The sequence below is a fragment of the Physella acuta genome, unplaced genomic scaffold, assembly GCF_028476545.2.
Source record: "Physella acuta isolate Inbredline_101_S28 unplaced genomic scaffold, ASM2847654v3 ptg000205l, whole genome shotgun sequence".
In the NCBI taxonomy this organism is placed as follows: domain Eukaryota; kingdom Metazoa; phylum Mollusca; class Gastropoda; family Physidae; genus Physella; species Physella acuta.
The window spans coordinates 115591-142041 of record NW_026731724.1 but is presented as its reverse complement, the minus strand read 5'-3'; the positions used below and the strand labels follow the sequence as shown (position 1 = coordinate 142041).

The 26451-nt window shown below is 39.7% G+C and overlaps 1 protein-coding gene across 1 annotated transcript in view; it reads right to left on the bottom strand.

Moving 5' to 3' along the window:
• The window catches only part of LOC131937262 (uncharacterized), a 65682-nt gene that overhangs the window by 24509 nt on the left and 14722 nt on the right, over positions 1 to 26451 (bottom strand). Inside the window, exons 7-9 of the mRNA XM_059294549.1 lie at positions 21887 to 22275; positions 5516 to 5602; positions 3088 to 4399 (exon numbers count right to left, since the gene is read on the bottom strand). Of these exons, the coding sequence (XP_059150532.1) occupies positions 3088 to 4399; positions 5516 to 5602; positions 21887 to 22275 (1788 nt within the window). The remainder of the gene's footprint in view (positions 1 to 3087; positions 4400 to 5515; positions 5603 to 21886; positions 22276 to 26451) is intronic.

Sequence of the window (26451 nt, the reverse complement as noted above, 5' to 3'; positions counted from 1 at the left end):
CTACTACTAGAGTATGTCAGAGATAAAATATGATGTTTTTATAGCTGTATGCACAATATCATATTTTCTTATTGGTTACGGTATCAAAAGATGCACGAGTTCTAAGGATATTTCAAATATAATTATAAACAATGTTAGAAGTAAGAATATTTTGACAATACTTATTATAATAATATGGTTAGTTTTGCATCCATAGATTTTGCAAGCTTACAATTTGGAAAATGCATTACATGCAGAAAGTTAGTCTATTGTGGTAGTATAAAGAAAACAAAGAGATAAAACTTTTTTTTTAGAAACCGATTCTTTATTTATGTTGGAGTTTAAAGAATTGTTATTAATACTTAGCATAGGGGGGGGGGAATGAAATTAATACGGTTTTTGTATGCTGGAGGGTATACTTTTGTTTTTAAATTGGCACACAGTTTATATCAACTATCAGCTGCTGTAAGCATGCTTGGTTATACACCAGCATTGTACTCTTAACTGGTGTTAGGGGGCAGCGTTGCATCTGGCTCACAACGAAAAAATACGTAGGCCAGCAGCCGCTAGGGTAAGTGAGCCAAATAACACATTAAGTTTCGCTCAGCTTAAATGTAATTTAGCATGAATTAATCATGCCAGAGATCTGATATAAAGTACATCACTGAAGTGGAGAGATATACTGAGAACATGCCATACATGTTAGCCATTAAAAATGAACGTGTATTTCGGGAACATCCACACAGAAGTTTTGAGTAGTATGAACCAAACTTGTTACCACTGTTTTCCTCTAGATTAATCTTATTCATTCATTTATATCATTTCATTCAACACCTGTCTTTTTTTTTTTTAAAAGTGATTCATTTGTTTCAAATGTACACATTTAAATATATATATATATATATATATATATATATATATATATATATATATATATATATATATATATATATATATATATAGGTGCTATTTTCTGAAGGGCATTTGTTTTAGTAACGGCACTTACACATATTTCCGCCACATCCTTAATTCTAATTATGTTTTCATAGGCACACATCAGTTGGCAAATTAGGCCTAACCACGGGTATTTATAAAGGCTGTCTAACTAGCATTATCTTTGAGGAGAGCCGACAGAGTATAATCACTTCCTGTTACCGTGAAAACATCTAGCACTGTGGTTGAGAGGCTGAAGGTTCCAAGCATTGATTTAACATCCAACTGACAATGGCTACCAGAAGCTGCAACTGTAAACATTCGTTTACCATCTATTGGACTAATGGCTATCGGATTTTAAAACTATATAATCTTGTATTTCAGGTTGTAGTTGTTTTTAAAAGCTATTAACTCTAAATCAAATAACCGTCAGCCAATCTCTCTAAAACAAATAGAATTTATCGTCTTTCTAGGCGTTTTTATGATCGAACCTATTCTAAGCATAGTGTGGACATGGACGTGTGCAAGTATGCAGTTTACACTCTTCTAAAGCCGATCACTAAATACGTCTTCAACACAGTTCATGGAGTGCAGCTAGACACATACAATTCTTTAAAAAATCAGACTTGTACTTTAATTAGAATAGGTGTTTAGCTTGAATGAGGTTGGACTTATAATGAAGGTGTTGATACAACCTGTTAGGGCTGGGTTTGAGCATGTAAAAAAAAGAACGGAACCACCAGTACCAACATAACCGCTTGAATACGAACATGTGCAAGGAAACAAAAACGCCAATATCGAGTCTATAGTTCATACATTTTTCTAAAATCCGATACCAGATGCTGAAGTAGATGTTTAACTTTCTAAAACTGACTGATAAACTACAGCATAAATATTTGAAGCGAATCCACATTTAACCCTGCATGTTTGTTAGGACCGCCAAAGTAAACACAGTTCCGTTTTTTTTAACATGACCGCCGCAGCGCTATATCCCCCAAGGCAGCATTTGTGGCCCACTGCGACGCCAAATGAGAGAGAACCCGAGACAGCACTGATCATATCAGGGAGACTTGAATGGGCTGTTCCTGGCTTACACAGGAATTCAAGACAATTCAACTCGGTGGATTTCAGATAAATGATGCACACACAAGTATATAAATGGCATCTGACATAACTAGATGATGATTTTATTCCTTCTTTTTTTGTTTGAAAATTGGTAAGACTACTTGACTAAAAGAGTTTTGAAAACCAAAGAATGCCAGAACTTTGGGTGATTTTTTAAAAGTAAATAACATACTGGCTTTTTACTGATAATCCACGCATGACAAAATGTATAAGATATCACTAAAATGCGTATTAAACTAAAGGTTGGTTGATGTGAGTAAATGTGTGTGTGTGTGTGATTGTACGTGGCGTGAGTGAGCACAACAGACTTACAGACTCACACAGATGGCTGTGGCTGAAAGGGTGAGAAAAGTACTGTGGTAATGTTGTTGTTAAAAGGTCCAGCGCTGCACTGTGAAAGGTGGCATGCTATCTTGACATTCTAACCAACAGATTACGGCATAACAATCCAAGCATAATAATACAGACACACTTTGACACCTCGGCTTTATGGGGGAAAAAAAGGATACGTTTGTTAACCATTTATTTGATAGTAGTATGATTGAAATGTACTTTAAAATGAAATAATATTTAGGCAACGTGCTAAGTAGATGTGTATGTATATATAATGAATATGTATGTATGTGTCAATCCTTAATACGTCTTAAAACATTTATTATTAAAAAAAATTATTGAAAGAGTTATATAAAGCACTTAGTTTAACTAAAGAATTTTATAACATCCATTAAGTGGGTGTAAAAAAATTGTTATTGTTAAATGAGGTGAACAAAATCCTTGTTAGTAGACGAATAACTCATTACCAGATAGGGAATATATAGAAAAAACAACATGAAACCAATGATTCGGACATTTTTGAGACATGCTTCAAAAAAAAATTTCATGAATTCTTTAGGTATGCTGCAAACAGGCGATTCGGAAAACCAGGAGAAATTCTACCAAACAAAGATTTGGGCACTATTAATCCATGCTAACAACAAAAATCATACGCTTGATGCAGAGGTTAGAAACTATCCAGGCCTTAAACTGACGTGCACATCATGACAGTCTTACCAGAGGGGCTCTTTACAGTCAAGGTGATAAACTCGGGGAGAGAGGCCGGCAGTATCTGAATACAAAACTCAGGGGGTGTCTCCTGCACGTCAACCTCAAATGTTTGGCTCACGTTGGAAATGTGGTTTGAGGCCACGACCGTCACGGGGAAGATCCCTGCTCTCGAGTAGCTCAAGATAAAAACGGCGCTGGTCGTGTGGCCGTCAACCGTCACTTGCCGTGGTAAAACTTTTTCACCGCGTCCAACATCCAGCTCCAACCCGACGTGCGACCCACGAGTTGCGTTGACAACCAAACTGAATGGCACCCTAGGCTGGGTGGCGGCAAGGCTGACGTTCAAACAGTCTATGGGTGTCTCCACGTGCAAGCTGTAACTTAAAACCCCCAGGACGCTGCTCAGGTTGTTGTATGCGGCTACACTGATGTCGTACGTACCGGGGTACAGAAACGAATGCTTGGCAATGGAGGAAGTGTTTAGAGATGCGGCTTCTGTAGAGTATGAAGCATCATGAAAGTCCCAGTTAAAAAGCACATCTGTACCGGAGTTGGCATCAGCTTTACAAACAACCTCTTGTTCAACTTCGACATACGGGCCTTGTGAACAAGACAGTCTTACTTGCCCTATGGGTTCCTGTATGAAGATGTGGGAGGAGCTGTTCTCAGAACCAAGGCCATTTGAAACTGTCACAAAGACTTCATATCTACCCACCTCGGGAAATACAAAAGATGTTCGTAAGCAAGGCCGATCTTCCGCTTTTGATAAGGCCACATCGTTGTATTGACAGTTGGTATTCCTCCGTACATATTCATGACCATTGTCATGAAAAACTGACCACAGAACACTGACATTGCCAGATATAGAGCTGTAGACAATATTGAATGGTATGGGTACCAAGACAGGGCCGATCAGATCAGACTCCACTTTAGTTCCTGAGATGGCGTGTAGCAGCGTCAGTGGTCTCTGTAGTTTAACACTGACTGAAGTCACTTGGTTGTTGAGTGTAACAAGAGGATCAAACACGCCCTCCGCTGTATACACGTGGTAAAATTCTAAACTTAAGTCACACCCTTCGCCATAGCTAGCAAACAGAGTAGGTGAGGAGAGTTCTGGAAAAGTGCTGCCATTATCATGATTTTCACGCACAGAAGAATTTGTAACTATACCATCTCCAAAGTCTATAGTAATAAAGGTACTTTGTCTGTCAGCGGTGACAGCAGTTAGGTGGAAGTCGAGTCGACTATGTGTAGAGAACACATTTACACCTGGTACTACTTTGAGAAATACATCTCGAATCCCTTGGTCCATGACCACCTAATTCAAATTTATTTAGAAAAATAGTTTATAAAAACAAACGATACAGACCAACACACACAAAAAAAACGCGTAATATGGCACAAACATAGTGCTTGTAGAAAGAAACAAAATGTGAACACACTGCTCACCAAATAGGTTGTGCAACAAAGCAGACATACAGTTCAAACATAGGAACCCAGTCATAGAACGATGTAAAGCAACAGAAAATAACAGTGTAAAGCCTAACTTGAAAAGTATTAAAATTAAAAATTATAGTTTTTAAGCAAGTACAATTTAAAATGGGCATTCACTGCGACTAAAAAGTAAATAAATCACAGCCTTCTGTGATTAAACAATGCTATCGTGTTAACGCATATTTCATTATTTAAAGAGAACTTATACATATAGAAACTAAAATTGTACAATAAAATTACGATGTAGCCAGTAAATATTTACATTTATGCAGTTTAGCAACCAATACTGTATACATAAATAGTACTTTAGCTATTAAAAAAAAAATTAAAACCGCGTTTCCTCTTTGTTTTTTATTCTTAGTGTTGCGTTGGTTTACCTCATTTCAGCTGAACGTATCCAAGACACTCTAATTTTACTATTTCTTCGCCCTTCACAAAACAAGACGAAGACGAGAAATGTGTAATAAACCCCGGCTAAGGTTATCAACCTAGCACATTTCCCTAAGAGAACCTTAACGACTGACTTAAACACCGTCTCTATAGTACACTAGAGTAGAGAGAAAACAAGTTACACTGTGGGTTCAGGATGCTTCAATGGCGGATGATACTTATTCCCCATGGCAACGGTGACAAGAAAAAACAAATGTCATTATAAAATTAGCTTTGATTCCCCCTTAGCTTAGCCCCTTAAACGATTCCATTAAACAGGATGAGTTGCCAAGCTTCCGATAGCTACATCAAACAGGGTGGGGGGGGGGGGGGGGGGGGAGAGGGGGGGGGGGTTACGAGCATTAAAAAAAGATTTTCGAAAGCAGTTTAGAAACGGTGTGTTAAAAAAGTAAATCCTATAGATAAGTTTAACAATTATATTTCATTTGTTGTAGTTAATCCTAACAAGAGAGCTATTCCACATTTTTTAGATAGGAGAATATCTACTCACAATTGTAAGCTCCTGTTCAGCTGAGCCATATTCATTGGATACTGTAGCAGAAGCGTTGAACACGCCAGTTCGTTTAAAAACATAGTCCTGTAAAGAAATGAACATGTTAAATGTCACTCGATAGTTCACACAGATGGTGCAGGGTGTACATTTACTAATAGTAATAGCGATGATATCCGATAGTTAGACAACAGAACGCCCCGACAACAAAATGTAAGTAAATCTATTGCTAACCACATTGGCACCAATAAACGACATTCACAATATGAGATGCAACTGAAATTTGAAATCAACTACTGACTAGTTTAGTTTTTTTTTGCGAGGTAAATCAACTACTGACTAGTTTAGTTTTTTTTTGCGAGGTAACATCCTACAGATTCATCAAAGCATTTGCCCTTCCCGTAATACTGTGGTAGAATGTTCTAGCTACTTATTTTTAAAAACTTAAGTGCAGATACTTGGATTTGACATACTTCATCGTTTCAATATCAAACCTTTATATTATATATATATATATATATATATATATATATATATATATATATATATATATATATATATATATATATATATATATATAAGGAGCAAAGGTTTTTTTTTTCAAGCATCTAATTATCTCTGCATGTATTCCTTCTATTCGTGGGAGAGCATCATAATTCAGGATCACCAAGCATTTAGTTAAGACAAGGCACATGCTGAGTTTCCTCATGTTTCTTGCCACGGTTTAAACGTGTTTAACTACCATGTGCACTGGCATATAGAAAGGCATAGCTCTCTCCAGCAATTAATCTAATTAATTTGAGCTTAAAGCGTCTAAGGACCAGGCGAGAGCTTCAGATGTGCAACGTGAAAAAAAAAAGATTTGATGTGAATTTCAATTCCTGTTTTGATTGCGTTTGTTAGAAGGGATGTTTGAGATTAAAGATGGGAATAAAAGTCAAATATAACAGACGTATCAGCATAACATACTATAAATGAGCAACATCAATGAATGGGGACATCTAGAGAAAATCTATCTTTATGATATCAGAAAAAATAAGTATGGGGAAAATAGAGAAAAAAAAAGAATATTAATAAACCTCACTCATGTACATTTATTACAAATTTATAATGATCATGATAGTGTTGGAAATACTTCAAATAGCCTGAAAGAAACACTACAAATATAGGAGCTAAAGGGCAGAAATATTCCCCTCTACAGCACGAATCGACTTTTCTGGCGTGGTCAAAACGTAACATGGGCTAGTGGACCAAAGAATCCCCCCGAGTACCAAAAGAGAGAAATTTTGTCCGGCTAAAGCTGTCAATCAATACACCAAGCTTTCGTTCAATTGATCACCGCTTACAGACAGAGAAAACAGAGACCTGTACTTTTTCATTCCAGAAATTGGCCGCTGTTGACCGTTGCTAACATCTGCCAGGAGAGTAGTATATTAGGTCCCTTTTGGAGCGAATTTGGGTGGCGCAGCAGCCTGGTACAACGAGATATAGCAAAATACTCGCAGGGTGAAGGGTGAGGCGCAGGGTGAAGAGGGTGGCGCAGGGTGGCGCAGCAGCCTGGTACAACGATATATAGTAAAATACTCGCAGGGTGAAGGGTGAGGCGCAGGGTGAAGAGGGTGGCGCAGGGTGGCGCAGCCTGGTACAACGAGATATAGCAAAATACTCGCAGGGTGAAGGGTGAGGCGCAGGGTGAAGAGGGTGGCGCAGGGTGGCGCAGCAGCCTGGTACAACGATATATAGTAAAATACTCGCAGGGTGAAGGGTGAGGCGCAGGGTGAAGAGGGTGGCGCAGGGTGGCGCAGCCTGGTACAACGAGATATAGTAAAATACTCGCAGGGTGAAGGGTGAGGCGCAGGGTGAAGAGGGTGGCGCAGGGTGGCGCAGCAGCCTGGTACAACGAGATATAGTAAAATACTCCCTAGGGTGGCGCAAAGGTTATATAGCAAAATACTCCCCCAGCCTGGTACAATGAGATATAGTAAAATACTCCCTAGGGTGGCGCAAAGGTTATATAGCAAAATACTCCCCGAGTTTTTATTACGTAATTTGATTATTTTTTTTTTTGATTTTAATGAATTTAATTACTTTGTTTATATTTTGTAATTTTTAAATAGTTTGAATTTAATTTAATTACTTTGTTTATATTGTGTAATTTTTTATTGACCTTGTGACGTAATTTTAACGAATTTTTTAAATTAGTTTTAATGAGTTTTTAAAATTATAATTAATTAATATTACGTAATTTGATTATTTGTTTGATTTAAATTGTTTAATTTGATTGTTTACTTGGTGTTTATTTGTTTGAAATTCATTTTATGCAGTTTGATTTTAACTACTTTGTGTATTTGTTTTATTTGTTTGATATATTTATTTTCTTTGATGTATAGTATTTAAAATAAAAGACTAACGCTAACGTATACTTTGTGTCATGACTTCCATTTAACCAGTCGTGTAACACCTGTTACGTATCGATTCACCAGCTATCCTTTGTTTTCTCACCGCTGCCCGTTTTAATGGGAATGTATTGATCGCAGCCGCTGGCCCATCACAGCATGATGTCCCACCTAATTAAATTTTTTGTTATGCTTCACCGAGTTACCCCCGCTCGGTTGACGGGTTATGGTAATTAACGACATACATTAAGTAGCTTTCCGCGAAGCACTTAGGTCATTATGCAACAGCTGTTGTGCGACAGCTGGTGCTGTAATTAGGCCGTTCAACCGGATAAATGACCGCGAAAATTGTGTTCTAATCACTTCAACTTCGGACTTCAAATCAAGCGTAAATTATTCTTGCAAACATTCTCTACATGTATGTCTTCGTCGTCTGTGTGCCGTATCGTGATGTCGTTTCAAACCATGTTTGCAGGTGAATGCATGCTCACATATGTCACATGTATAACGTATCATGGGTAGGTCGTCTACAGGAAAAATAGTGGTGTGTGAATTAACGTTACTGTCGTTGTTAGTCTTTACGCGTTTGTTGTTTGCTATGTCGTCATACATCGTATGTCGCTTTAATGGAATAGTGTTGGTCATGGTACGAGTTGTTTGGGTCGCTGCTAGGGGTTGCATGGTTTGTCTGTCGGTCACGTATAGTGGTTGTGGAGTTTGTCTATCGGTTGCTGATGGGGTGTCGGTCGGTGATGTTTGGTTGGTGTGTGTTGTTTTACAATGTCTTGTTAAATTGTCAAGTCGTGTAAATAGATTCCCGCATGTTGTACAGAGATGTCCTTGTCGGCGGTGAACAGAGTCGTGATGTCTTGTCAAACCGTCTTTGCGGGTGAACACACGGTTGCATATGTCACACTTGTTACGGCTCATGGCTGGATGGGTGGTAGACTGGGCGGTTTGCATTATTGACGAAGTGTCTAGTAGTTGGATGACTGGGTAGGTCACTGGCTGTAGAATAAAAATAAATACATAAAATAAAATGCATGAAACAAAAATCATACTTAAAACAAAATTAAAAAATGAACGTACCTATGGGTTTGAACGCGTAAGCTGAACGTGAAGTTAGCTGTGTGTGGAGATCCGAAATGGTGTAGTTGGATGTAGCTGGAACGTTTGGTTCAGTGGGTGCCTCGGGGATGGGTAGGTAGCTCAATAGGTTCGGTCGATGGTTAGTCTGTCTCGTAGGGTCGGTTGTACACTAAAAGGAATACATATGACTACTTATTTAGATACATATTTATTTAAAGGGTATTTTAATGGGGTTAGCTCCCTTAAAACAAAAAAAAAAATAAAATACTATTAACCTTACCTCGGTGTACGCTACAAAATTAAAGTTAATACCTGTGACTACTTATTTAATAAGATTTGATTTTAATGGGGTTAGCTCCCTTAAAACAAAAAGTAATATTAACCTTACCTTTAATAGAATAAACACGCACAAAAGATGTGGTCCGTATAGGGTTAGGTGGATGTGATGGTTGGTAAAGCTGGCGTGGGTTTAGTCTCAGGAGTCAACAGAGGTCGCAGGCTGGATAAGTCGCGGTGACGCTTGATTTGAAGTCCGAAGTTGAAGTGATTAGAACACAATTTTCGCGGTCATTTATCCGGTTGAACGGCCTAATTACAGCACCAGCTGTCGCACAACAGCTGTTGCATAATGACCTAAGTGCTTCGCGGAAAGCTACTTAATGTATGTCGTTAATTACCATAACCCGTCAACCGAGCGGGGGTAACTCGGTGAAGCATAACAAAAAATTTAATTAGGTGGGACATCATGCTGTGATGGGCCAGCGGCTGCGATCAATACATTCCCATTAAAACGGGCAGCGGTGAGAAAACAAAGGATAGCTGGTGAATCGATACGTAACAGGTGTTACACGACTGGTTAAATGGAAGTCATGACACAAAGTATACGTTAGCGTTAGTCTTTTATTTTAAATACTATACATCAAAGAAAATAAATATATCAAACAAATAAAACAAATACACAAAGTAGTTAAAATCAAACTGCATAAAATGAATTTCAAACAAATAAACACCAAGTAAACAATCAAATTAAACAATTTAAATCAAACAAATAATCAAATTACGTAATATTAATTAATTATAATTTTAAAAACTCATTAAAACTAATTTAAAAAATTCGTTAAAATTACGTCACAAGGTCAATAAAAAATTACACAATATAAACAAAGTAATTAAATTAAATTCAAACTATTTAAAAATTACAAAATATAAACAAAGTAATTAAATTCATTAAAATCAAAAAAAAAAATAATCAAATTACGTAATAAAAACTCGGGGAGTATTTTGCTATATAACCTTTGCGCCACCCTAGGGAGTATTTTACTATATCTCATTGTACCAGGCTGGGGGAGTATTTTGCTATATAACCTTTGCGCCACCCTAGGGAGTATTTTACTATATCTCGTTGTACCAGGCTGCTGCGCCACCCTGCGCCACCCTCTTCACCCTGCGCCTCACCCTTCACCCTGCGAGTATTTTACTATATCTCGTTGTACCAGGCTGCGCCACCCTGCGCCACCCTCTTCACCCTGCGCCTCACCCTTCACCCTGCGAGTATTTTACTATATATCGTTGTACCAGGCTGCTGCGCCACCCTGCGCCACCCTCTTCACCCTGCGCCTCACCCTTCACCCTGCGAGTATTTTGCTATATCTCGTTGTACCAGGCTGCGCCACCCTGCGCCACCCTCTTCACCCTGCGCCTCACCCTTCACCCTGCGAGTATTTTACTATATATCGTTGTACCAGGCTGCTGCGCCACCCTGCGCCACCCTCTTCACCCTGCGCCTCACCCTTCACCCTGCGAGTATTTTGCTATATCTCGTTGTACCAGGCTGCTGCGCCACCCAAATTCGCTCCAAAAGGGACCTAATATACTACTCAGGAGTTTCAGATCCAATATCCTCTTCCCACCCTCACCCCTACTCGTTGGTCCATAGCCATTACCCTAGGTTATTTCTGATTTGTACTGTATTGATATGCTATTTTTATAGAGATAGATTAAATACATGCGTCAGACAGACGGACAATACAAGCAGACAGACAGACAAGCAGACAGACAGACAAACAGACAAGCAGACAGACAGAGAGACAGACAGACAGAGAGAGAGAGAGACAGAGAGACAGAGAGACAGACAGAGAGACAGAGAGAGAGACAGACAGACAGACAGACAGACAGACAGACAGACAGACAGACAGACAGACAGACAGACTGGTGGATGTATGGATGGACAGAAAAATTGACGGATGGACAAAAATTTTGACAGACGGACAGAAAGATGTAAATATATTGTGCATTAGAAACAACATATAAGGTAAACTGGAATCTATATTAATAGCAATAAGAGTTTCTTCCAGGCATCTCTTCGAGGAGGGGGGGGGGGGGCTTTGCCCCCCCCCCCCCCCCGAACGAAATGAAATTAATATAGAAAATATATACTTTTAACAGTGTCCGCCCCCCCCCCCGAAGAAAGTCTACCAACTGAAATGTTCAAGTCCCCCCCCCACCCCCCGGGAGAAAAAAAGTCTGGAAGAAACATTAGGTAAAAAAAAGTAAATGAGAAGATGGTAAAGCTGGCGATAATATATGATAATAATAGTCTTGTGACTTATGTGCTCAAATCGTCCACATTTACAACAAAAATATTTCAATGTAACCTTTCCATGAAAATACTGCTTAATTTAAGAACAATTAATTTAATGGATATTTTTTATTAAGTTAGAAATAATCTTAGTTTAACATTGAAGAATTTGAAGTTTAAGTTTTCAAAAGTTAAGATTTTAGTAACAAATACCCACCATATTGGATTAATTCTGCGCTACTGTGCGTCAATAAACGAATAAATCATGTTACATTCATCAATGTTTTTAAAATTCCTCAACCTTTCTACCAAGTTAACAGAGTAAAACTACACTCCACGAAACGGTACAAAGTTTGCAATATTATGACTAATAATACACCATAAGTCAACAAAGGGAATAAGTTTGTAATGTTACTCACCTAATTGTGAGGTAAAGCATTCAGTGAATTCGCGTAAAAAAAATGTTGCTTATTGTATGGTATATATCATGCAGTTGAAATAATGTGGTAAGCTTGCAGCACCAGACAATGGCTTTCCTACAAGGCACAGATTCAACCTACAACACACCGAACAGACATCCCCATAGGAAGATTACAATACCCTTTTATCCCACGCCAGCCTCAAACAGGTTGGGATAATTACTGTAAAGCGGTTTAAAAACTGTCCACCGCCGTGTATGAAGCCGGTGTGAATGAATCCTCAGCCCCACTCACACCCAGACACAGACACCCACACTACTACTGGTCGGTTCAAATGACTAATGTGTCTGTCTCTGACACATATTTTTGTCACTGTAAATTATCACTTTCAAATTAAGACTCGACTCAATTTACAACTATTGAGCTACATTTTTAAAAAGTTTTATTGTTTGATAATGTACACACAATAAAATCTAGTCTAGTTTTTAACTCCTATTTAGATACGATGATCTATTAAATAATACATGTATAGCGGGAGCCTTAGCTTAATTTAAGGCGCCCCCATTCGATTAAATATTTTCAATCAACAGCAGTTTTACAGACTCTCGAGACCTTCCATCTTCTTCTCCTGCCCATTCGTAGAGTAAGATAAACACAGCAAGGGACGGAAGGTACAAGATACGCCAGACTTTAATTGGCTATAAATATGAGCAAATTGCTCGGAGCCCGCCATCATTTGACTGAGCACAATTAACTCTATTTTCTACAATGATATGCTGGTACTACAAGTATTTAATTAAAACTCAACTGACAAGACCGTCATTAGGAAAATATATCGAAACTAACCCCTCGATTCAATGTTAATCAGATCTATTAAGCGTGGGCGGGATAGGTAAATGTTTTTAAAAAGTCTTCCAGATGAGTCCACCCCACAACATGTGATGGTGGGCACGGATCTATTTGTTTATACCAGCAATTAAATAAGGTTGGATCGACTAGCTAGAACAACGGAGCTCATCGTCCTTTGTTTTAGTCGCTGTCTTATTGACATTAAACACACGTAAACATAACACGATGCATGCATGCAATGTGACTCGGGCTCACAATTAACTTTCTGTTGTGTGAATCACGGCCAATAGACAGTGAGTCAGTCAGCTGGTAGGCGAGAGCACGAAACTAGATGGGTTGATGGTACACGTTTATTCGAGGGGATTCGTCAGCTTAGAGGCAGTGTAAGACATCCGCCATGAATTTCATCATGCACTAAAATAGGTTTTGGCAGGCTGTCATGGTAACTGGCCAAATATCAAATAAAGAGGAATTCTAAGAGCGATCATACAGAAATACTTCAACTAAAATATAAGCCAAAAGAGTTGATATGATTAGTAAATCAAATTAAATTCATTCTACTTTAGCATGACCTCGACAATTGGTTGACTAATACCGTATAAATAGACGAAACACAGATCGTTTACACATAACTCATCAAGTATGACACGCCCATGGTGAGCAGTTTTAAAAAGAACAAGGCGGGGGGAAAAACTTATGACACATGCATGGAAATTCAATCTTAACCAAATTCCTGGTATCCGCCTGAGCACACTTAACACAAAGTGGACGACAAAATTTAATTGTTTAACAGCTCTCTTTTCAGCAAGTATCGTACCCATCGTAACTAGTGAGGGAATATATAGACTATACATAAATACAAGCAGACATTGTATGTGCATGTGTACGTGTACCGTTCACACACACGTGCACTAATACACGTACACGCATTTGTATAATAATAATATAAAGAGAGAAGCGTATAAATGTTTCAGTTATTCTAGGATACTTTTCAAAGCAAAAATGAACTGGCAGCGGAAGTGCTACATCATACGATTTGAATAATGTGCGTGCCCGGCTTTGTCATTATAAAGACTAACAGCGTAGAGTTTAAAGGCGAAAGGTAAATTCGGTTTTGTGTTGTTAGCTGCAAAGCCTTATCCCGCCATCTGAATGTAATCGTGGTACCGGCTGAAATCTCTTCCTGTTCAGATGGGTTATATTTTGACAAAGGGTCTACAGGAGCAAGCCTTGAAGGGTAAATAAACATTAATGACAAACAACAAGGCCGGGGGTGGTGGTGGGTATCGGAATTCAATGTGAATTATGAATGAGTCACATTTTTCCTAAAATATAACAATATTTTAGTTCATAAAGCAAAAGTAGCACCACACTCTACGTGTAACAAGTAGCACACGTATATATATATATATATATATATATATATATATATATATATATATATATATAATCTGGGTTTTCCCCAACTGTATTTCAAGTGATGACTAACATGACGCGCTGTTCGCATTAGGTCACTACAGCCCACACAAGACATAACGTAAAAGGGCGTTGTGGAGTTCTTGGCATAATTATTTCGATGAAAAAGAAGACAAATACAAATTTGAGAAATGAATCCACCAAGAAGAAGATAACGTGATATCTAAAGAATGAAAAGAACACTTAGCTAACCTATATGACTTTTTAAATCACAAAATAGGCTTATATATTTTACAATGAAGATATACAATTCTATGCTTTTGATAAAAGCTAATCCATTAAAATAATGCCGAAAATTACAAACTAAAATTTATAAAAATAACACAAATTTCTTTTTAAAAGATAGTTGAAAAAATCTAACGTATAAAAGCGAAAACTCAAGACTTAGTATCAGCAACTGACTAAGGAGGTACTAGCCAACACAAGAGGATCAGCTAAACTGCAGGATAGTTTTGAGCCTATATAACGACTTGTTTATTTTCTGTTCCGTCTTTATGAGATAATTATTCTGATTGATTCTACAACATATTGAAAAAAAAATCTAACTGAATGTCGATTTTAGCATAAGCTAAACAGTTTTGAAATGTTTCATTTTAATTTTCATAACACATTACATTCCCCTTAAAAATGTGAACAGCCTATAATAATTATAATTTAATTATAAAAAATATAACGACTTGTTTATTTTCTGTTCCGTCTTTATGAGATAATTATTCTGATTTATTCTACAACATATTGAAAAAAAAATCTAACTGAATGTCGATTTTAGCATAAGCTAAACAGTTTTGAAATGTTTCATTTTAATTTTCATAACACATTACATTCCCCTTAAAAATGTGAACAGCCTATAATAATTATAATTTAATTATAAAAAAGTTTAACAGTGAGCGTAATTAAGCGTAAAATTATCGGAAGCTCAATTGTTGTCTAAAAAAACTAAAAAACTAGTAACATGAGAGGAAACAATACTGTAGACTTTACTTCTCCACCTTTTCAGACAGGTACGTTTAGAAAAAGTCGCACTTAAGAAGTAAAAAAAATAAATCAGTTATATAATCAAAAAGGTTCAAAGTTGAGAATTTAAAATCCGACTCTTATGACTCGCTGGTTAAAAAATAAATGAGTGTTAAATTGTATTGCTATGGCATTCGGTCTAGTTTTAAGTTTTTCCAAATGTGCAGCTATAGTACACAATATGACGACTTACACGCACATACTAGCTAGCTTCATACATACACATATACACAAAAACTAGCTGGCATTACAAACACACTAGCTGGTATCACACACACACTAGCTGGTATCAGACTTACACACACTAGCTGGTATCACACACACATTAGCTGGTATCACATGCACATTAGCTGGTATCACACACACACACACTAGCTGGCATCACACACACATTAGCTGGTATCACATGCACACTAGCTGGTATCACATGCACATTAGCTGGTATCACACACACACACACACTAGCTGGCATCACACACACACACAAGCTGGTATCACATGCACACTAGCTGGCATCACACACACACACACTAGCTGGTATCACACACACATTAGCTGGTATCACACACACATTAGCTGGTATCACATGCACACTAGCTGGCATCACACACACACACACACTAGCTGGTATCACTCACACACACACTAGCTGGCATCACACACACACACTAGCTGGTATCACGCATACACACACTAGCTGGTATCACACACACATTAGCTGGTATCACACACACACTAGCTGGTATCACACACACACACTAGCTGGTATCACACACACACACACTAGCTGGAATCACATACACTAGCTGGCATCACACACACTAGCTGGTATCACGCACACACACACTAGCTGGTATCACACACACACACACTAGCTGGCATCACAAATACACACACTAGCTGGTATCACACACACACTAGCTGGCATCACGCATACACACACTAGCTGGTATCACACACACACACTAGCTGGCATCACAAATACACACACTAGCTGGCATTACACACACACACTAGCTGGTATCACGCACACACACTAGCTAGTATCACACACACACTAGCTGGCATCACAAATACACACACTAGCTGGTATCACACACACACTAGCTGGTATCACACATACACACTAGCTGGGATCACACACACACTAGCTGGTATCACACAAACACACAAGCTGGCATCACACACACACACACTAGCTAGTATCACACACACAAACACACACACACACACCAGCTGCCATCACGCATACACACACTAGCTGGTATCACGCATACACACACTAGCTGGTATCACACACACACTAGCTGGTATCACATGCACACTAGCTGGCATCACACACACACACACACTAGCTGGTATCACACACACACTAGCTGGTATCACACACACACACACTAGCTGGTATCACGCATACACACACTAGCTGGTATCACGCATACACACACACTAGCTGGTATCACACATACACACACTAGCTGGTATCACACACACACACTAGCTGGCATCACACACACACACTAGCTGGTATCACGCATACACACACTAGCTGGCATCACGCATACACACACTAGCTGGTATCACACACACACACACTAGCTGGTATCACACACACACACTAGCTGGCATCACGCATACACACACTAGCTGGCATCACACACACACACACTAGCTGGTATCACACACACACACACACTAGCTGGTATCACACACACACACACACACTAGCTAGCATCACACACACACTAGCTGGTATCACACACACACACTAGCTGGCATCACGCATACACACACACTAGCTGGTATCACACACACACACTACTGGCGTCACACACACACACACTAGCTGGCATCACACACACACTAGCTGGCATCACACACACACACACTAGCTGGTATCACACACACACTAGCTGGTATCACACACACACACACACTAGCTGGTATCACACACACACTAGCTGGCATCACACACACACACTAGCTAGTATCACACACACACACACTAGCTGGTATCACACACACACACTAGCTGGTATCACACACACACACACTAGCTGGTATCACACACACACACTAGCTAGCATCACACATACACACACTAGCTGGTATCACACATACACACACTAGCTGGTATCACACACACATTAGCTGGTATCACACACACACTAGCTGGTATCACACACACACTATCTGGTATCACACACACACACACACACACACTAGCTGGTATCACATACACTAGCTGGCATCACACACACTAGCTGATATCACGCACACACACACTAGCTGGTATCACACACACACACTAGCTGGCATCACAAATACACACACTAGCTGGTATCACACACACTAGCTGGCATCACGCATACACACACTAGCTGGTATCACACACACACTAGCTGGCATCACAAATACACACACTAGCTGGCATTACACACACACTAGCTGGTATCACGCACACACACACTCTAGCTAGTATCACACACACACTAGCTGGCATCACAAATACACACACTAGCTGGTATTACACACTCACTAGCTGGTATCACACATACACACACACTAGCTAGCATCACGCATACACACACACAGCCGGTATCACACACACGCACTAGCTGGGATCACACACACACTAGCTAGCATCACGCATACACACACACAGCCGGTATCACACAAACACACAAGCTGGCATCACACACACACACACTAGCTAGTATCACACACACAAACACACACACACACACTAGCTGGCATCACGCATACACACACTAGCTGGTATCACACACACTAGCTGGTATCACACACACACTAGCTGGTATCACACACACAAACACTAGCTGGTATCACACACACACACTAGCTGGTATCACACACACACACACTAGCTGGTATCACGCATACACACACTAGCTGGTATCACGCATACATACACACTAGCTGGTATCACACATACACACACTAGCTGGTATCACACACACACACACACTAGCTGGCATCACACACACACACACGAGCTAGTATCACGCATACACACACTAGCTGGCATCACGCATACACACACTAGCTGGTATCACACACAAACACACACTAGCTGGTATCACACACACACACTAGCTGGCATCACACACACACACACTAGCTGGTATCACACACACACACACTAGCTGGCATCACACACACACACACACACACTAGCTGGTATCACACACACACTAGCTGGTATCACACACACACTAGCTGGTATCACACACACACTAGCTGGCATCACACACACACACTAGCTAGTATCACGCATACACACACTAGCTGGCATCACACACACACTAGCTGGTATCACACACACACACACTAGCTGGGATCACACACACACACTAGCTGGTATCACACACACACTAGCTGGTATCACACACACACTATCTGGCATCACACACACACACTAGCTGGTATCACACACACACCCACTAGCTGGGATCACACACACACTAGCTGGTATCACACACACACACACATACTAGCTGGGATCACACACACACTAGCGGGTATCACACACACACTAGCTGGTATCACACACACACACACTAGCTGGCATCACACACACACACTAGCTGGTATCACACACACACACACACACTAGCTGGTATCACACACACACACTAGCTGGCATCACGCATACACACACTAGCTGGTATCACACACACACTAGCTGGCATCACACACACACACACACACACTAGCTAGCATCATGCATACACACACTAGCTAGCATCACGCATACACACACTAGCTAGCATCACACACACACACACTAGCTGGTATCACACACATACTGGGTGGTAACACATACACACTAGCTGGTATAAATCACACACAGTAACTGATATATCGAGTAAATAAAGCACTGAATGTGTACCTACACTGGGTCATCCTGCTTAAGCTGGCATAATGCACACCCACTAGCTGATATCGTACATACACACTAGCTGACATCGTACATACACACTAGCTGACATCGTACATACACACTAGCTGACATCGTACATACACACTAGCTGACATCGTACATACACACTAGCTGACATCGTACATACACACTAGCTGACATCGTACATACACACTAGCTGGTATCGTACATACACACTAGCTGACATCGTACATACACACTAGCTGGTATCGTACATACACACTAGCTGACATCGTACATACACACTAGCTGGCATCGTACATACACACTAGCTGGCATCGTACATACACACTAGCTGACATCGTACATACACACTAGCTGGCATCGTACATACACACTAGCTGACATCGTACATACACACTAGCTGACATCGTACATACACACTAGCTGACATCGTACATACACACTAGCTGACATCGTACATACACACTAGCTGACATCGTACATACACACTAGCTGACATCGTACATATACACTAGTTGGTATCACACACAGACTCGTTGGGTGTATTTTAATAATTAATATTAGCATTTATAAGATACGTCGCAAGGTCTCCTCGAGTTGCTTACTTCATCGCTGGCTTACCCAAAAGGTGCTATTGTGACGTCATACTCTGGAGGCGAGGGAGGGGGTTTCAGAAAGTGTGACGACACGCTTTTGCAATTAAAGTTAGAATTTGAGCCGTTGCTCCATGTAGGTATTATTTTTTTTTCCTTCAATGAAAATATTTTAAATTTAAATAGGCCACTCAACATTGGACGAGCTCTGTAATTATTTTAGATAATAATAATCATTAAAAAAGTTTTAAAAAACCCACGTTTTCTGATTGAACTAAAAAGTAGAAAATAAATACTATACATCACAATAATGCAAGCGATCACTCTACTATAAGCGATGAAAAACGTGGGGCGCCGAAGTAAAAGTTATATTACTATTGATTAGATAATACTATTTACTTTTATTAGGGAGCTTGTAGAGAGTCAACAGTATTAGAAACTGTAAGAAAATCACGGCGCCCCACGTTTTTCATCGCTTATAGTAGAGTGATCGCTTGCATTATTGTGATGTATAGTATTTATTTTCTACTTTTTAGTTCAATCAGAAAACGTGGGTTTTTTAAAACTTTTTTAATGATTATTATTTTCTACTTTTTAGTCTTTGTCTGTTTGTTTGCATTGAAATCTTGCTATCGATTTTATCTTTTCACTTTTTTTTGGGTAAACGAAGACAACTCGTAAAAAGACAACTCGTAAAAAACGAGAGACCCTTTCTTCTTCGGTCTCAATCGCAAGTGAATGATTGTCAGAGGTTAGTTGATAGCGGTTAGGACGAGGGCTGGTTACTGACTAGAACACATAGATTTGAACCCGTGTCGAGTGGGATAGCAATCGTGTGCCCAACCACTCGACCATATCGTCTCCCCCAAACTGGCCACCAGTGGTAATAGTTACCTCCTGTAAGTTTAAAGTCGGTTCAAACTAAATTATCTGCCCCTAAGCCTGTCGCGACGTGGGATCGTTCGCTTCACTGCGCGCGGCAAGAGAGAGGCGAGCTACGCGTCGCTCGTTTTTTTTCTAGTGGCTCGCAGAGGAGAATTATATATATAGATTATATAGCGGTCTAAAATGCTCAATAAAATGTTTCCATTGATCAATTTAGTAATAATAACAATTGAATATTCTATGGTCATCCAAAAGAAAGCTTCCCTGAAAATTTCAGCGCGCTAGCTAACTGGGAAGTGCCAGAAATTTCGATCGCAAGATTTGATTGGAAAGACAAACAGAGAAAGCAAGTTAAAGAAAACGTGGGAAAAATAGCTTTTTTTAAAAAAGTATAATTGTGATAGGGGTAGTAGGCTGAGGTGTGACGTCTTTTTAGGTGTTGGGTCCTGGCTATATGTGACGATGCCTGACGCTGAGGGGAGGGGAGTAAAAATCGTTACAACTCATAACGTTGCTTATGCAGGATGACCTAGTGTAGGTACACATTCAGTGCTTTATTTACACGATTGATGCATTTACTGATTTTTTTTTACACAGGACTGTTGTCTTAACTTTTTACACACAGGATACTAGAGTTTCTTCCAGGCATCTCTACGGGGGAGGGGAGGGGAGGGGAGGGGGGCGAACGAGTCATGCGGTAGAGAGCTAGACTGCTAAACCGAAAGTCTCGAGTTCGAATCTGTGTTCAAGTCAGTAGCATGTCCACCCAGCTCTAATGGGTACCTAACTCTCAATGTGTAAAAAAAAAAAAAAAAAGGCGGCTGTGCATAGTGCTGCCCCCACTATTTTTTCATATCCCGAGGTCATATGAAGCAGATGAACTCCACTTCGTCTGCCCCATGTGTCTTAAGCACGAACGAGAAAAGAGGATGAAGATAATACATAAATAGAACGTTTGAAGAGCTGTGTTTTGCTACATAGTTTCCTATTAAACTGATTTAATGTATTTATAAATTCAGAAAGGAACAGTTCACACTGTTTAACACAACCTCCAACAACACAATCTAACAGAATGATAAACCCTCCCCCACACCTCCTTGTGTGATATATGTGCACCATCCCCACTCTCTACACATTTACATACCTGAGTTACGCTTTTACACTCCATTGGAGTACTGCATTTGTCCTTTCCCTTGTGTGGCACATGCTGAAACACTTCCTTCAAGTTCCCATTCCAAATGCTAATATCAAACACCAAATTCCTTCCTGTAGCAACGGCTGCCTCCAGCACAAACGTTGAATTAGCAAAGACGGCAATTACAGGGTGCAGATCTGATCTTTTCCGAGCATCATTTGGGGGAGTGTAGATCTTCCGATAGTGCTGATGTTCGGGATTGTGTAGAGGAGGTATGCATGACGGCAGTGTGGAGCTGACATTCAGAAGTGACAGCTGAAGTTGTCTGGGCTTAGGGTCCACTACAGCAACGTTAAATTTTACCAACATTATCGACACCAGATTTCGCACTCGAAGCTCTGAGGGGAAATATATACACAAATTAGGTACTTTGTTGTGGAGAAGTGTTACATTGCATTGTATAAACAGCTTTTATACCAGGAAAAGTTTCGATGGAACCTGTTTCACAAGAGGTGACTTCAAAGCTTAAGAATTTGAAGTGTCAGTTGTGTTCTTAATTAATCGAAAGTAAATAAATTTTTGTTGAGAGTACTTTAAAACGCTAAGCGTCTGGCAGGAATACAAGCGATAAATAATCTACGAAAACTTAGGAACGATTTTGAGAAAGTAAGATTAGGGGGAGGGAGGTAATAGATTTCTTTAGTTTTTAAACGTGATGCGTGGATGACTCAACTCCAGAGTAATCAAATCTACTTTACAATTTACATCTCACGAAAATCAATGAGTGGTTCAATATAAATTTAAAAAAAAAACAAATTTTAATTCATAATGAACTTTGATCTGATTTTACACACTCATGCAAACGAAGTCTAGATTTTTTGCGCCAACATAAGAGAAAAGGACGAATATTTTTGAGAACATTTGTTGGCCTCCGTTTTGTCTGTAACTTCAGAACACGGGGCTCCTAATTTATACAGATTCCCTTCAGTACACGGGGCTCCTAATTTATACAGATTCCCTTCAGAACACGTGGCTCCTAATTTATACAGATTCCCTTCAGTACACGGGGCTCCTTATTTATACAGATTCCCTTTAGTACACGGGGCTCCTTATTTATACAGATTCCCTTTAGTACACGGGCTCCTTATTTATACAGATTCCCTTCAGTACACAGGGCTCTTAATTTATACAGATTCCCTTCAGTACACGGGGCTCCTAATTTATACAGATTCCCTTCAGTACATCGGGCTCCTAATTTATACAGATTCCCTTCAGTACATCGGGCTCCTTATTTATACAGATTACCCTTAGTACATGAGGCTACTAATGTATGCATATTCCCTTAGGTACTTAGGGCTCCTAATTTATACAGATTACCCACTGTATACTAGGTCCCAGTAAGATACTGATGGAGTACTTAAAATATAGATCCAGTCAGCATTTGTCTGAAAATAATTTTTTTACAATCTGAGTGAGGTTCTTCTAAAATGACAATTTATAGCATGGCAACCTTATGCCTACCTCTAAGCCAAAACCGCTCGTCACTAAAAAAAATAATTCTATCGCATAGCGGTTTTGTCGATCCAGGCATCCAGACGAAGGCTAAAGATACCAACAAGTATCTCAATAGCTTTGATTGGACCCAGCAATTTGTGCTCTACCGCCCATATCAAGAGGATAGACCAATCGATCAACGCTGCAACCCTACAAGTTGACTTGACCCCTACTCTTTTTTTTTGGAACGTAGTTTAGAACCGGTTGCCAAACGAATGCTCTCTGTCCGAATCACTCAATAACTATTACCTTTAGATCAGCTTTATAACTATTACCTTTAGATCAGCTTGATAACTATTACCTTTAGATCAGCTTGATAACTATTACCTTTAGATCAGCTTGATAACTATTACCTTTAGATCAGCTTGATAAGTATTACCTTTAGATCAGCTTGATAACTATTACCTTTAGATTCACTTGATAACTATTACCTTTAGATCAGCTTGATAACTATTACCTTTAGATCAGCTAGATAACTATTACCTTTAGATCAGCTTGATAAGTATTACATTTAGATCAGCTTGATAACTATTACCTTTAGATCAGCTTGATAAGTATTACCTTTAGATCAGCTTGATAACTATTACCTTTAGATCAGCTTGATAAGTATTACCTTTAGATCAGCTTGATAACTATTACCCCTTAGAAGAGCTCGACTAATCTACAACAGTTGTGCTATAGGTAGACTCGTGTATATAATGTGAATTGAAAATTTAAAAAAAAAAACTGCTGTCACGAGACAAGAAAAATTTAAAATCTAGACGTATCTGAACAGGCCTGTAAACTAGCTGTATAATGAAGTTTCTTTTCCGTGATTGTTCGGTACAAGGTGGGATAATATAAAGTTCAGATTTTAAAAACGAACCAGGAAGGCCGGCTGCGCGGGGTGAAACAACGAAGGGAAACCGGAAACTAGCAAGACGTATCTTTTATTACTGCAACCTTTCACCCGTTGAAAGGTTCTTTCGTCCACTCCAAGATCTGCACCCCTGGCCTATACTTTAGTGCTGCGCCTAAAGTGAACCTCTAATTTTCTTTAACCCTAAAGTGTAGCTTTACCTCGAGAACACACATCCACATATAACGAATGGTAAGGAATTGTGTAAAAGATATGGGCAGGGGAACAACTAGACAAAGGCCTGAGTCCACTTATTGTAGTGTGTTCGTACACGGAAGGTAAAGTCAGTGTAGCCACGATAAGAGTCCTAAAAACACACCTTGCAACTGGTTTCACTGAGATATTCTTGCAGGCAGACGAAGGTAGTGCGGAAATCTGTGCTTTGTGCCATGTTTAGATTACGTCCCCGCATCAAAGCTATCCGTTCTTAGTATTTCTACTACAAGATATCTACCGCTACCCAATCTACTTTTTTCTAGTTTCCTGGGACTAGAATTGGCATTGCCCTTATTGAAGCATGTGGTTGCCATCTTCCTTTTGATATTTAGAGAGCCTGGATTGATTTAAAGGTGCCAGCCGCAAAGGGCAGGAAGTCAACGCGCATCCCCTCCCCACCACCCACTACTGTTCTCACCTCCAGAATTTATCCATTCTTATTCAAGTGGATAACAGCCGGGGCCTGTACATTTTGAGTTAGGCGGTACTATTTCTTGCCATTAATCAATTACTTTCATCGACACTAATCTTAACGTTTCTGGTACTTGAAAAAAATTAATTTAAGTCGGCTTGGAGTAAGAGAAAAAATAATTAAACTGAAATAAAAGCTTGTCAGAATAAAACGTTCTCATTGGGCTTTACTTTTGAATTAAAAACATGTAACCCATACTTAACTCCTCAGTCAGATTTGTGGGGTGCAGTAGTGTACCAGATGTCCGGGATAAACTGGCACGTAAATGTTTGCTGGCTTGTTACAAAACATGGGCGGGGAAGGAAAGGTTGGGAGAATAAAGAACTATCCCGGAAGTTGAATAGGAAGACATAACACCCACCCCTTCTGTGTGCTGCCTAGTCTCTATGTTCTCTGTTGTGGTAGCCTAGTCTCTATGTTCTCTGGTAGCCTAGTCTCTGTTCTCTGTTGTGGTAGCCTAGTCTCTATGTTCTCTGTTGTGGTAGCCTAGTCTCTATGTTCTCTGTTGTGGTAGCCTAGTCTCTATGTTCTCTGTTGTGGTAGCCTAGTCTCTATGTTCTCTGTTGTGGTAGCCTAGTCTCTATGTTCTCTGTTGTGGTAGCCTAGTCTCTATGTTCTCTGTTGTGGTAGCCTAGTCTCTATGTTCTCTGTTGTGGTAGCCTAGTATTTATGTTCCCTGTTGTGGTAGCCTAGTATTTATGTTCTCTGTTGTGGTAGCCTAGTATCTATGTTCTCTGTTGTGGTAGCCTAGTCTCTATGTTCTCTGTTGTGGTAGCCTAGTCTCTATGTTCTCTGTTGTGGTAGCCTAGTCTCTATGTTCTCTGTTGTGGTAGCCTAGTCTCTATGTTCTCTGTTGTGGTAGCCTATTTTCTATGTTCTCTGTTGTGGTAGCCTATTTTCTTTGTTCTCTGTTGTGGTAGCCTATTTTCTATGTTCTCTGTTGTGGTAGCCTATTTTCTATGTTCTCTGTTGTGGTAGCCTAGTCTCTATGTTCTATGTTGTGGTAGCCTAGTCTCTATGTTCTCTGTTGTGGAAGCCTAGTCTCTATGTTCTCTGTTGTGGTAGCCTAGTCTCTATGTTCCCTGTTGTGGTAGCCTAGTCTCTATGTTCTCTGTTGTGGTAGCCTAGTCTCTATGTTCCCTGTTGTGGTAGCCTAGTCTCTATGTTCTCTGTTGTGGTAGCCTAGTCTCTATGTTCTCTGTTGTGGTAGCCTATTTTCTATGTTCTCTGTTGTGGTAGCCTATTTTCTATGTTCTCTGTTGTGGTAGCCTAGTCTCTATGTTCCCTGTTGTGGTAGCCTATTTTCTATGTTCTCTGTTGTGGTAGCCTAGTCTATATGTTCTCTGTTGTGGTAGCCTAGTCTCTATGTTCCCTGTTGTGGTAGCGTAGTCTCTATGTTCTCTGTTGTGGTAGCCTAGTCTCTATGTTCCCTGT